The sequence below is a fragment of the Uloborus diversus genome, chromosome 6 (assembly GCF_026930045.1).
Source record: "Uloborus diversus isolate 005 chromosome 6, Udiv.v.3.1, whole genome shotgun sequence".
In the NCBI taxonomy this organism is placed as follows: domain Eukaryota; kingdom Metazoa; phylum Arthropoda; class Arachnida; order Araneae; family Uloboridae; genus Uloborus; species Uloborus diversus.
In genome coordinates, this window is record NC_072736.1 from 88,906,731 (window position 1) to 88,922,095 (window position 15,365).

At 30.5% G+C, this 15,365-nt stretch overlaps 1 protein-coding gene across 1 annotated transcript in view; it reads left to right on the top strand.

The window, feature by feature from the left end:
- LOC129224148 (GPI transamidase component PIG-S-like) overlaps positions 1 to 15,365 on the top strand; it is a 35,023-nt gene that overhangs the window by 11,157 nt on the left and 8,501 nt on the right. Inside the window, exons 7-9 of the mRNA XM_054858563.1 lie at positions 361 to 422; positions 8,655 to 8,775; positions 11,540 to 11,629. Of these exons, the coding sequence (XP_054714538.1) occupies positions 361 to 422; positions 8,655 to 8,775; positions 11,540 to 11,629 (273 nt within the window). The remainder of the gene's footprint in view (positions 1 to 360; positions 423 to 8,654; positions 8,776 to 11,539; positions 11,630 to 15,365) is intronic.

Genomic DNA, 15,365 nt, shown 5'->3' on the forward strand with positions numbered 1-15,365 from the left:
TTGGTGTCAGTATTTTTCTCATGGCACGAGTTCTGGAAGATAAGTTGAAAAAAAAAAAAAAAAAGTTGGGGAAAAAAAATTAAAGATTAAAAGTGCTCATCAAAAAGATTTAATTTTTGCTTATTGGGAATAAAGAGAAAAATAAGTTTTTCTTAGCTAAAATAAATTAATTCAATAACTAAATGGAAGTGTTTTACATTTTAATTCATTGTAGAGTGTATTTTACGTTTTTTTTTTTTTTTTTTTTTTTTTGATAAATTGTGTGACTGTTTGAAGAAAACTGCTAAAAAATCTGCCAGGTTGGCATTGCTGTTTGTGGAAAATATGCTTTTTTGTAATTCTCAATTGATATTTTTAAAGCATATATGAAGCAGTATCTAGAAGAGCTGAAAATTATGTTAAAAATCAACATCAAAAGTCAGGTATGTGTAATGATTTACAGTATTATATTTAGAACCATGTTTATTTCATATTTTGAAAGCTTTATTTTTAAAACACAATCACCTAAATTCTAATTTATCTAAACTGAATTATTAAGTTAAAATGAAAATATTGAACAATGAAAAGGAATGGAAAGTTAGAATTCATTATTATTACAATAAACTTGTGCATACTTTAATTTGTTGTTTCTTTTTGCTGTCATTTTCAGTCTAGTATTGTGCCTTATACTTATCATATTAAATTTTATATAGAGTAAAAGGTTTGTTTATAAGTATTTTTGTTTCTTAATTCCTGGATCATTATTAAATGCCATCTCTAATCATCCACAGTTTTGTATGTCAGAATCAATCTGAGCTCCCATTAGTTAAGATGTTGCAATTTGACTGTAAATAAATGGTAGCCTAAAAGGTGATTTTTAATTCTTTGTGTAAATTCACTATATCATCTTATCAACTGCTAATTATGCGGCAGTTATGTCTTAACCATATCTGTTGATCAAGACAAAAAATATATATGGGTCATTCTTCAAAAAGTGTAACTTTTCTGTCACGCACCTTTTACAGAAAAAACTTTAAGGATCTATTCATTTAACAATGCTTTTTAATTTCATCCAAAATATATCTATTTAAACCTGCCAACTAAATTTTAATAATAATTTTTATTTTAGTATATTTTTGGTACACATGTGAAGTCTCACCTCCGTGACATGTCACATACCTGGTGTGACTAGTTATGTTGCTTATTAACTTGTTTAATTAAAAGTATAGATTTATTTATTTATTATTCCTTTCACAAGTGTCTCAAATACTAATTGTTTAAGTATATTTAGTTTTTTAATATTGTATTTTAGTACTTTTTTTTTAGGATAAGTAGTCATGTCACACAAAAAATGCTCACCTCCGTTATCTAAACTTAAAATGCCATTCGTCATTAACACGTGGCAGTAATGACATCAAATTTTATTTTCCATGATACAAGGGAACCCCCTTGTTTATTTTCAACCATAGTTGACGTTGTTAGATTTTTGCGAAACACAAGGAGATATATATAGATTGTGCTGTAAAAACTTAGTGTGGTTATTCTGACTTCTCACCTCCGTGAACTCAAATTTCAGGGATGTAAATTAATGTAAAAAAAGAAGTGAACATGTTTTCATATGCTTGACATGTGCAGATTGTAGCAGCAAAGAAAAAACATATTTCCCTGAAAAATGTATCCATTAATGGAAAGATCATCACCTCCGTGACAGACCATATCAATGTCATTATTTGTGAGGTATAAACAAATGATAGAGGTTGAATACGTCAATCTTAGGCATTCTACCACAATTATATAGTGCCAGTATATCTTCAAATTTACTAAATACTATTTTTTAACCAACATTTGAAACTACTAATTAAGCTGTACTTTAATTAAGAGATCTTAATATTATGTTCCCACTAATCATTAAAATAGCTGATTGTTTGCACAATTAACAAAATTACTACTTTGATATTAAATTGGTCTCGTTTTTTTTTTTAATTAAAAGTTTTTTCTTTTTTTTTTAAATTTCTGTGAACAAGGCATTTTTAATTTTTTATTTGTGAATAAAATAATTGGAACTTAGCTGGGCCATTGTTTATGGTTACTTCTAGTAGGTAACACTTTCATGTAAGAATGAAAAAAAGAAAACAAAAGGTTTCGAAATTGAAAAATATTTGCGTTCAAAAGTTACGTTTTCTGGAGAATGACTCATATATATTTACAGTTAACTTTGAGGTCATTGAAGGTAGGGTCAGCCTTTATTATTTGAAACATGGGATTTATTTTTAACCCTTATTTATATGAATTCTTTAGTATTCTTATTGTGGATAGGATTGAGGGGTATAAAATTTGGACACTGTCTAAACTTGCATCAAGCAGTTTTGCTGCTAAAATTTCTTGAAATCCAGTTGTTTTTAATATTTTACTGTAAGAGGAACATATCAATTACTCAAGCACAGGGAATAAAAAATATTTGACAGAAAAAATTAATTATTTCAGAAGTCAAGAGAGCAGATAAAGAAAGAACAATGTTTAGCAAAATACAATTGAGAATTCTCTCTATTTTAAACAAACTTGAAAAAAAAAAAAAAAAAAAAAAAAAAGGACTGCAGAGATAATCCATAAGTTGTCATTGCAGACCATAATTTTCTGTTAAATTTAGTACTTGTAACTGCCCTTTTGTTAACTAAATCAATTTTGTATGTTTTGTTTGAGATTGCTACTAGTAAATGATATACATCAGGTTTGATTTGAACAAAAATTTACCTTTTTTTTATCCACATTGAACAAGTGTTTTATTTTTGATACATTTTCAATAATAATGCTTATTTTGTTCATAATTGAATTAATTAGTTTTATTTCTTAAAATTTTGTACGCCATGTTTACATTTCCGTAAAGATTAATAAAAGTAATATTGTTAAACTGAAGTTATATGTATAGTAGAACCTTGTTCAATGTAAGGGCTTTCTTCGGTAAATCAAAAATTCCCAAAAAGTGTTTCGATTTAGCAAAGTAAATTCAAATAATTATTGATTTATTAATAATTTAGTTAATTGTATTATTTCTTCATTAATTTCAGCTGCACTTGCAGAGTTGAAACTATTATTTAATAAAACACTCAGTGCTTTATTTTCAGATTTGATCAATTTTGAATTTAACATCATTTTAAAACCTAGAATTATTTTTGTGTTTCAAAAAATTACAAATGGGTTAGGAAAATAAATTGACGGGAAAGCAATCCAAGGACTATTAGGTGTCTGCAGTAGAGGGTGGCTGCCTCTAGTTACCTTGATACTGTCTCACCTTTGCACATTACAAAAAATCACCTAATAATTCTAAAATAAAATCCTAATCATTTCATAAATCCTAATGATTCTTTTCCTCTCCCAACACATTACAAAAAAATCACCTACAACTGTATTTTTACCACTTTTAATTCCAAAAATTTTCCCCTCAACCCCCTCTCTAATGTCATTGAAGATCGTCAAAATTTTGAATTTTTAGAACTTTAATTTCAAAAATCTGGGTGGAATCAAAAACTTTTTTGAAAATGTTGTTAGTGTGGGCCTTCAATTACGTTTTTAGAACTTCAATTCTGAAAAAATTCCAGGGGATGAACCCCCAATCCCGAGCCCTTCCCCTAACGTCAAGGAAAATCCACTCACATCACATTTTTGAAGCTTCAATACTCAAAAGTTGAGGGATAGCTTCTGACCCCATCTTTCCCTTAACGCTACCAAAACTGGCCAGAGACATAGCATCGGGAAAGGGGGGCACGTGACACCCCAACTTTCTGGACACTTAACCTTTGGCCCCAGAACTATAAAGATATTAGCACAAAAATAAAAAAGAGTATCTATTTTTTCTAAATGTATGACCTTAAAAATGCATTTAGACGATCTTTGCAGGCCCGAATTTATCTTCATGCCGTCACTGGGCAGATTTGAAATCTGCCGCCCCTTTCCACTTAAGTGATTTATCCGAGGTCAATTTAAATACTTAACAGCACTTATTTTCACGAGGCTTTAATTTTCACGACTCACAAGCTCGTCGTAATTGAGAAAATTTGAGACTCGCGAAATATTTCAATTTTATATATTATAATCAAATTTTGATTCTGTTAATAGTAAATTCACAACATATTCAAAAGGTGAAATCACCGATAGCTTTATCTTAATATATAAAAATCTTCTGTGCGGACCTTTGTCACCATAAGGCTTTTAAACGGCTGGACCGATTTTGTTCAAATTTTTTGTGTGTAATGAAGTTGTGGCAAGCATGGTTTCGAAACGCGATAGATCGAATCGGAAACGTTTTTCTCAATTAATTAATTAATTTAAACATTGGATGGTTATATCTCCCAAATAATTAATATTTATTTTAACCTATTGTTGAGCGAGAATTGAAATAAATATTTAACCCGTTGCCAAAGGACAATAAGAAAGCCAGCTCTGCTTTTTGTAATGAAATTTCCTACTGTGATATGTCAATTGAGAATAGATAAAACGTAGAGAGAGAGTGAAGCCTTCATTTTTTGAAAGCAACGATTTGAGGTCCAATGATATATTTTACAATAAAGTACTGGAAGGTTCATGCAAAACGTGTGTTCTGTCGTCGTAGTTGAACCATGTGACCGGATTGGTGCTTTAGGTTTTCCTAACCGAGGTCAGAAAGTACCGTACCTAGCAACATTTGTTTCTCAGCTGAAATCCATCTGAGTTTTGGCACTAATGTCAAGAATACTTTAAGGATTATCTAACTAATCAACGCATTATTAAAGGAAAAGATGATGGAATTTATAGGCGAAACAAATTTTATTTTCCTCCAGATAAATTACAACAGGGTAGTTCTGTACACAAAAGATCAGTGCAGTTGAAAATCTTGATCTTTGGTGGGAAGAACAAATTAGGCCATATATGAAATTAAAAAAGTTTCCATTCAAAAGATCGGACTGCTAATCGGTCGAAGTTGGCTTTGCTCACTGATCGGCAGGATTACAGTAACAAGGTGTGTTGGCGACTTTGGCTATAAACAATAGAGTTGCGTGGTTATTTGTTTACATTTTAAAGCTACTTTTAATGTAATTTATTGTATTTTTTGTTTATTTGGCGAAATATTTCAAATTGCAAAGAATTGTTCTTCGTTTTTAAAGATTTTTTGTAGTCATTTTAGTTGAAGAATGTTTATTTTACATCGGGAGGGGGGGGGAGGGACGAGTGATTTTCGCTTATTCAGAAACTGTTTTTACCTTTATCATTTCTTTAAACGATATCCTTTCGATTGTTTTATTCTTTCGCATATGAGGGATGTTGCAGCGGGATTTTCTGTTTGTTCTAGATGGGTAGTTAGTTTTTTACACTTAATATCTGAGGACTCATTTTATCCTTTGAGTATGGCTGAAGGAACAAACCATCAAGTACGAGAGAAAAAACAGTCATTAAAACAACTGCTCAGTGGGCATTAGATAAATCAATATATATGATTAATAAATGTACGCATTCTGACACCAAGCAGCTTAAAACATTTTCTTTTTACTTATTTTTTTCAACAAAACGGTTCAAACATTTGATAGTTCATTGACATTTTTTAACTTTTCAATTTACAAAGTTTCAACAGAACAACGTCTGTCGGGTCCTCTAGTTTTCTTGAAAATATATATTGTGTGTATGTACTTTTTATACTTCTTATAGTCATGTAGTGCATGCACCCCATGTTTTTCCTTTTAAATATTGCTAGTATTTTGATTGCTATTAAAATTCGCAATCACAAACTTTTCAGGCAATCTGTGATGCATGTTGAATCTCTATGGGGCAATAAATATACACAAGGCTTAGAGAGTTTTTGAAAATTCTTTTTAGTTTGTTTCAAAAGCATGATGATTTCAAAAACTGTTTATTACAATTATATTTTGCATTTTAGTATTTGTGTGTCTGAAATTTTGCATTCGATTTTAAACACTTTCATAAGACAGTGACAACGGCATTTAAATTGACAAAAACAGAATTTAGTTCATTTTTTCATTTACAAAGTAACCGCACAAAATTAACTGAACAATAAAAACACCGTAATTTCAAAATTATTCGGTTCACTTACTTTTTTTTTCAATATTCAAATATATATATTAAAACTATCAAATTGTGGCGTTTTAAGGATCGTCTTTTGTAAATAAACAATATATATAAAAATTTAAAAAATATTTTGATTCCTTCCACAAATAAGTGGTTTCTACAAATAAATGGACAAAACAGTTTCCGAAAGGAGTAGGTTTTAAGTAATCTACTGAGCGGAAGAAATAATCCCAAATTACTTTCCAATTCTTTAAACATTCAAGTAATGTTTCGTGATGAACACTCCTAAAAGTATTAAGGAATAAAATGCTCTTTTTAAACGCAGGAGATAATGGTCACTCAGCCCTTCCAGTGCTGCACATGGTCTTTTTTTTAGAGAAACCAGATGTTACCTGTGTTTTACCTGAGGCTCTCTTCTTAATGCGCTTCGGAAGGAGCGTCTTTGAGTTAATGGAAAGAAATTCTTGGAAGGTATAGATCAAGGTGCATTTTTTCTATAGAACTACTCCGCTCCTGCCGCAAGCTAAAACTGAAACTGATTACCTATTACCGGAAGTCTGTCACACTGCATTTTCTGTGGTTTCGACAGTTACGGTCAAGTCTACTGACAAGTTAGTTTAATTATGTTGCTGTTTTGGGGAAAATTGGAAAAGAATTGATGTTTTATTTTCCAGAATAATAATTTAAAAAGTGAGATTGAAGCGAAATTTGCCGTCCCTAGATTGAAACTTAAAAAACACAATTGTTATATTTTTTCTCTAATTACATTAAGGAGCTTTTCCCGAAAATTTTTCAAAGTTGTTGTTCCAATGCACTTTTATACGATCTTAGAAGATGTTCAGGGGAGGAAAGAACCGGGGGCCCGCTCCCAGAAGTTTTTCGAAAACAAACAATCTTTAATATGCAATTAAGGGCCATCTTTGATATTGTCATGAGAACTGCCGATTTTTCGAAATTGGAAATTCAGAAACAGTTTTTTTTTTTCTATTTTCAATGATGTTAGGGGGAGTTTTCGGAAGCTTTACCCCTGTAACTATTCGAAATTCAAGCCCTTAAATGAAATTTAAGCCTATATTAAATGGCCTTAAATTATTCCATTTTTTAAGATCGCGAAAATTTCTTTTTTTTTTCTCTTCAATCACGAATTGGAAGCCCGATTTATTAAAAACTGGGGAAGGGGGAGAAACACCTTTCTTGGCAAAAGCCCTGGTACCTCCCCCCCCCCCCCAAAATGGTCATGCTATGCCTCTGAAGTTGGCCTTTGGCCAACCATCGCATTTCAAGGGTTCAATGTCAAACAATTTCCGATGGGAAGTTCCAAACTCCTTACGTCATAACAGATGGCTTAAAACTGCGTTTTCAGGACTTCAATTTTTAAAATTTTTTGTTGAGGAGCCCCATGTCCTTCTTTCCTCATCTTTCAACATCATTCAAAGATCGTCTAAAAGAGCGTTTTTGGATCTCCTACATCAAAAAGTTTCTAGGGAAAAGTTCTGAACCCCATGTCTTCTGCTATGTCATCAAAGGTGGCCTACAATTGTGTTTTTAGGACTTCAATTCCGACATTTTTTCTGGGGAGAGCCCCCAAAACCCTGATTTTTAGCATTATTAAAGAAAAAAAATTGCGTTTTTAAAGCTCTATAAAAAAAACGACTTGAATCTCATTTTTTCTGTTCAAGAAACCAAAGATAGCAAGCAATTGTTTTTTCAAAAATAAACCTTTAAATTTCAAAAATTTTCCGAAGAGAGACGTCCAAGCCTCCATTTTTCTTTTTAACCTCCAAATAGTCTAAATCTTCTTCGAATATAAAATCAGTTCTGAGACTTTGGGCGGTCCCTTTATCTTGTTGTTCAATAGTTAGAGAGAGATTGTTAAATTAATATCTTGATACTGCAACATTTCTTTTATAAGAACAGAATACAGTCGAGGACCTAAATGTCTACTGAAAATAGTTCACGAATCCTCAAATGAATCAAAAGTTGAAAAGTTTAATTTGGATAATGGATCCGGAATATTAGTAGAAATTCTTTTTTTTTTCTTTTTTCTATTTTTTATTCTGGGGGGGGGGGTACTCGAAACACTTATAACTTTCATTCAAACTCTTTGAACAATTTTCATTATTAAAAAAAAAAAGAAAAAACATCATGCTTCATTTCTTAAACTTTTTAAAAATTTTATTTTCATTAGTCCCCCCACCCTTATAATGCATTACTCAATCGCCCCTCCCATTAGGAGCGTCTGGGTGCATCACTGAGTGAGGGTTTAACCCCCCCCCCCCAGAAGTTAGAATTTCCTTGCTTTTAGCACTTTTTTCTTTGCAAAAATGTAAAATCATTTCTTCTCCAGCCATTAATGAATAAGTTATTAAAAACGTCAAATTTTAATAACTCTAATCTTTCCTGAAATTGGTTCCCATGGGGAAAATATTCTGATAAACCATATATGGGGAAAATATCTGAGACCCCCCCTCCCCTTAAAATTTTGCATATGGGTGCCCATGTTGAAATCCTGCCCCAATGTTTTAAGTACACTTATATAGTAAAGCTGCTGTAAATTTAAAAGTATTTTTGTGAAGGAAGTTTTATATGTTCTTTACTCATGAGTATTTTCCCCCGCATAGATTTTGTACATGACATCATTGCCTCTGCCCACTCAGTTACCCATGAGTGACGACGGAAAAGAGTTTATTTTGAATTCAGACCTTTTACCATCCATTATTAATCCAATTGAAGCAAGATTAGGTATATTTTTAAAACCTAGTACAATTTTTCATTGTTGTGCACATACATGCTCACCCATGCATTATATGTGTCTTTTATATGGATATAGGGTAAATGACTAGTTATGGTCTGCCAATGTGCAGATGTCTTGTATTGTCAATATCATGGTTGTAGTCAATGCTCTAGGAACAACATCTGTGGATTCAAAAAAATTGATTTTTCCAAAAATACCCTCAACTCATTTTTTTCCCAAGAAGAATATTATCAATTAAAAATATTATCAATTTCTCAATGCAAAAGTGTCCCCATGATTGAATAAACTTTTTTTTGTGTCATGGATTTTTTGAGGATTTTTAAAAAAATTATTTCTTTACTTTGTGATATTTTTAAGAAACATCTTCAGTTGTTCACATGTGCCCATATAGAGGAGTTAGGGTGGTTCAAAAAAAATTTTTTCTTTCAGCTAGAGCCCAGGGCTTTTAGCTTCTTACTCAAATTTTAAGAGAGTGCTCAATGACAACTTAATTTAACATTAGCCATAGCATAGAAAATGCAAAAAATTCAGAAACCTTCGTTTCCCCAGCTGTTTTTTGTAAATGATTATTTTATTGCAATGTACAAGCATATTATTAATGTGTATTATAATATGTAGCATTGTTTTTTCAGTTCAATGCTTTTTTTAACCTCCCTCCCCATACGTTGAAAGTTTGGGGGAGGGGGTTGAGCACCCTCTATCAGTTGAAATAGGAAGCTAAAATTCTTCCAGTATATTATTATCCACAAGTGTAATAATGTTGAGGGATGTCCTGGTATCTAGGAGAAACTTTTTTTTTCTTTCATGCATTTTTGAACCACCCTAAGGGGGGGTACATGAGAACAGGCCTGGGGCACATATGAACACAGGTAAAAAATGCAGGAGAAGCATCATATTTTCCAGAAAAATTCTCCAATATGAAACATATATCTAACTAACAAATAGGTTGAAGGGTTTTTAACCTATACTGCATCAATTTCAATTGTACAATAATTCTTCCACTAAGAAAATATTTTTTCCTGAATATAGCTGCTCACTGTCAAATTCTAAACTCTCATAGCCTGTTCTGATCAATGAATAGACTAGAAAAAAACCTATATGGCTACATAATACAATTTTTTATTATGTAAGGGTTATTCTATTTATATTTTGCTTTTAAGCTTCATACATTGTTTGGTAATGCATTTTAAAATGATTTTGAACTTCAGTTTTTAATTAAATGAAAATATTTTGTCTTTTTATTCCCTGTAAATATTATATAACACTTAATTATGGATCAACTATTTAGTAACAAAAAAAATTTAAAAAATAAAAATGATAAACATAAATAAATATTCAATAATATTAATACCAATTGACCATAAATTTACAAACTGATCATAAGAAAATAATATTTATAAATATTTACTCATATTTTAACACTTACAATATCCTACACTAATAATAATATTACGGAGAGCGGTTATGGGAACTGTTCACTTGTGCCCCTAGATGTTGTGTTCACAAGTGCCCCGTTGTCTACTTTAGAGCTAAGTTGCAAAAATAAAGAATTTTTAATTTTATAACAGAATTTAAACCATGTCATAAATTTACTTGACTGTTCATACAATGGTTCGGCTTATTTAGGTTTTGCTTAGCAGATAGTTTTAAAAATGTTTTCACATGAAGAAGACAGTGATAAAATTTTTTCAACTCCTGCTAAAACAAGAAGAAAGAAGTTGCCATCACAGAAACATAAAATGGCTCATTGCTCTAAATGTTTGTCCAAGAGGTAAAACTGTTGCTATCCTTATTTGAAAAATTTCCCAGATTTTTTGCTTGAAGTGATCTTAGTAAAACATGCCATGTTTACATGTGCCCCATGTTCATATGAGCTCTCTTTTCTCCTACATATGATCATAATAAATTTTTGGCCATTCTTGCTCAAAGTATGCTTTGGATTAATAATGAACTTTAATTCAATTAAATAGATTTTTTTTTTGGAATTAAACACATCAAACTTTTAAAAACCTTATATGTTTTCGTATCCATGTTCTAAAAAGAAAAAAATGGAACCAATTTTTCTCCATTATGTTTGTTAAAAAAAAAAAAAAAAAAAAAATACTGATCAAACATAAGCTAAATTGGCGAATTGGTAAATAAAAACTCCAACAGTCAAATAGTTCTGTTTGTTTTTGTTGTTATTGTACAGACAAACTTTTCAAAAGTCTGTCACTTATCCAGTTTTCAATGTTGCTCAAATAGATAACCAAAAGGTACTTTAAATTTGATTATATCAAAAGAAAAATAAATGGTATCAATATTGTTGAATATATTTTTTGTGTATTTTCTAAAAATAATTGAATTCAGCTAGCATGACCATTACTAGTTCTCACTATGACCATAACTAAATATCAGCGTAGTTTGAACCAGTGTATTCCAATTTATTTCGAAAGATGTATGTAAATCATAGTTCAAAATTAATGAAAGTATCACAGGTATAGAAGTGCAACACCATTCAAATTAGTTTTTTCCCTTAAACTAGAACTGCAATATTTGTACACAAATTAAAAAAAACCCTACTAACCATGCCCATAACTAGTCATGTACTTTATGTATGCTGGCTAATTTGTGACTGATTGACAAATTCGCAACCAAAAAAAGCAAGTTGCTTGATGGTAAATTGTTTTTCTTTTGTATTTGTATATTAAATGTAAAATAGTTTGAGATTTTAAGTTTCATACTAATATGCATGACTTTACTATTTTGTAGGCACTGAAACATCAGTACATTCAAACTTGAATTTTGTGATATACATACCAACAGAAAAACAAATGCCTCTTCAAATTTATGATCCTAATGGTGAGGTACTTTTCATGAAACACTTACTATTTTCTATAATTTTAGTAATATATATATAGAGGAACATACATTCCACTATATTATATAAGAAGTTCTTTCTTTCGCCGTAAGTTTAAGAAGCTATTTTTCCTGGTTTTTCTTGCATAAGAACTTTTTATTTTGTCTAAAATTTAAAAATATTTTATACATTGATTTTTTTCACTGATTAGAAGTTTAATTTTTTCTATTCCCACTGATTAGAAGTTCAATCTTTTCTACTCCCATTTTAAACTTTCATGCTAAACGAAGAGTAAAGGATAGAGGTATTTAAAAGCGATCTAGACATTTTTAATTTGATCGGTCTTCAGTGATTAGACTTAAGTTCAATTTTTATTCCTCTCTGAGCTTCAAAACCTCAACCCTATCCTACAGTAGAAGAAAGTAAAGAGACATTACATACTCAAGTAGGAAAATTGTATTCTTTCCTCATAGCACTATTGCATTTGTAAAATGTGCATTTGTAAAACATCAATGTATCAAGTACAGATCCTTGCTTTTGTAAATTAAAGTTTTAGTGGTCGCATTATACATTTTATTTGAAAACATTTTGTATAGTTAATTATCTGATAAGTAGACTTTACTAGAGGAAAAAAGCTAACAATATTTTTTTGGCGTATGAAATATTAGAACTTAAAATAATTAGAATAGTTTTCCCTATTAAGTACAGTGGCTCCCAAAAGTTCTTCGTTCACCTACGACTTTCAACGAAATAGGCCCCAATCCATTGGTTAGAATTAATATTTCAGAATAGGTATTTAATTATAAGATCTATGATTAATTTTCAACAAAACTACATGCAAAGATTTTAAAAAAATACTAAAACTTGATTTTTCAATAATCAAAAACCAAAAAGTGCCGGATATTTTATCTCACAAAAGTCTTCGTACACTTTATAAAATGTCTATATATTATTGAATAATCTAACTTTTGATTAAGTTATTAATTAGTAGAATATCATAGAGCATTCATAACACCTTTTAAACCTCTGGGAATAGATTTCATTCTTTTTCCTTTTTTTTTTGCGTAATTTCTGAGTAAGTGTTCAACCACACTTCGAGTCTTACTGTGTCAAGCTCTATTTTCATTTTAAAGCCCTATTTTTGTAATCTAGCCTCCAGATATCTCTAAATACGTTACATTAAGTTAAAATCTGGAGATTGAGGGGGTATTTTCTAAACTTTAGGACGATTTTCAAGGCACTAGACGCAAACGTTGAAAACCGTATGCTTCTTATCGTTATCTTGATTTAAAAAAAGTTGTTTCCAATAACTAAATTTTTAGCTAAGAGTTCAAAATTGGTTTTTAAAATATTTAAAGGAACAGCATGATTCATTATTTCATCAAAAAATTACAAACTACCAAGTCCTGATGCTGATATGCACTCTCACACTAGAATACCTCCACCGTCCTGATTAACTGATCCAAATAAGTTCTTAAGATTAAGTTCCTAATTTTTTCTTCTACTTACAGTTATACAGCAATTTAACCAAAAATGTTGAATTTATTTTTATCTGTAAGTAAGACGTGATTCGAAAACTTTTTAGCTTATTTATCATTGATTTTCAGACGAAAAGCATAAGCTTTCTGTTTTTCGCACGACCAAGAAAATTTCTACGGGAATAGGTCCTATTTAATCCAGCTAATCAGAGAACTTGGCGAACAATTTTAGGTGAAAATTAAATGTAAAATGTTTCATTTAACTCTGCAGAAACTTTTACAGCACTCAAATGTGTATTTTTCATAACGTTTTTAACTTTAAATCTCCGATTACGTTTTGTCAACTTTGCCGGTTGACCTTTTCTTACCTTGTTTTCGGTCCGATTCCTTTCTTTAAAGCATTTTATCAAGCACTTTACTATACAAACAAATAAATTAACTAATTTAGAGACATTTCAAACCAATTTACCCCTAATGATGGGAAAAAATTCAAATTTTGAATGGTGTTTGCGGTTTTTTACGAATACCAGCCACTTTACAGTAATAAGCACAATATTAAGGAATAAATAAACAAAAAATTAAAGCCAAATGACTTATAAGGGTCAACACAATGCAAAAATATTAATAAAATAGCATATGATAATTTTAATCATGAATTTATTCGAAAATATTTGAGTGTACGATGACTTTTGTTGCGTGTTATTTCTCTGTCTCTTCGTTTTCTGACCCATTTCAAAAAGAAGATCCGTCAATATTTTGAAAAACCCATTGTGATATATTTAGAATGACATGGGAATGATGTGAAAAAATATTGGACTTCATATTCGAATTCAGTTCCGAGTTATTTTGGTTTGACTAAAAAATTTCAAAGTATACGAACACTTTTGGGAGCCACTGTATATGAAACATACTTTAGTAATAGGTTATCATTTTTACTGTTCCTTACTGTAAGAGGAATACATTTAAAACTATTATAACTGCATTTCTAATATGTGCATTATTCGTTTGAAGAATTGAAAAAGGTAGGAACTTTTGCATAGTTGTCGAATAATACTTATCTACTATTTGAGTATTAATTTAACTGTGTATTATTCACTTGAAAAATAAAAGATATTACTAAAATATTATTTTTTAAATGAAATGAAAGACCAACATAAATAAAGTACAAATTATCAAGAAAATACAGCATATAGAGGCTCCTTTGCAGCCTTAGAATAGCCATATGCTGTAGTTTCTTGTTAATTTAGGCTTCATTTATGTTATTTTTTTATTTCAAACTTATTTTACTACAAAACTTACTGAATCATTTTTCATTGATTTTATTACTCTTATTTAGTGATGTTCCGGATATCCGCATCCGTATCCGTGGATATCCGAGGGAAAATAAAGATCTGTATCGTATCCGTTACTTTTTTGACGGATCTTAAACGAATCATTTCTATTCTAAAAAATTTTAAATACTTGAATAAAAGACTCTTAAATTCCGTTTAAATTAGGTTTTATTCCCTATTTAAATTATGAGGTATTTCAGAAGCCGATTCGTACCCCCCCCCCTCTCTTGCAAAAAGGAAGCGAAAATAAGTTTTAAAAGTGTGTATCAGTGTGTCTTTTTGTGGCACCGTAGCTCCTAAACAGATGAACCGATTTCGATAGTTCATTTTTCGTTCAAAAGGTGACTTTATTGAAAGTGTTCTTAGCTTGGCCTTGTTTTTGTAGAACTTTAATTACTGGAGACATTAATTCAAAACCGATTTACTGTTTTTCACAGTTATGGTAGTAAAAATTTACCTGTACGTTAAAAATGATGGCCCTAATTGAAAGAAGGAAGTTTTCTGCGTTTGATATTTATTTGAAACTTCCAACTTATATACAGTAGGAGCTATAATCTTGTCAAGTAAATTTTAAATGTAATTCTAAGCCTTTATACGCATGATTGGTAACGATTTCATAGTTGGAAGAAAAGCAGAAAAAGCTCAATGGTTTAAAATTTTTACCTGCTGTCAGTTCATATTTGTTAACAAATGTGTGTTCTGACTCGCGAAATTCATCTTAATATGAGGTCGGATCTCTGGGACATGTTTTGTTTTTTTTTAATTTTTAATTTAATATTAGTTTTTGTTATTGATTTGGGGTTTCTGTTATTCTTCATTTTTATTTTCTCGGCATCCTTTAAAAAAAAGTGAGACTAAATTCTCTGTTTACTGTCTGTAAAGGTGTTCCCAGTTCTGTATTTCGTCGGTCGGAGAAGTTCGGTGGAATG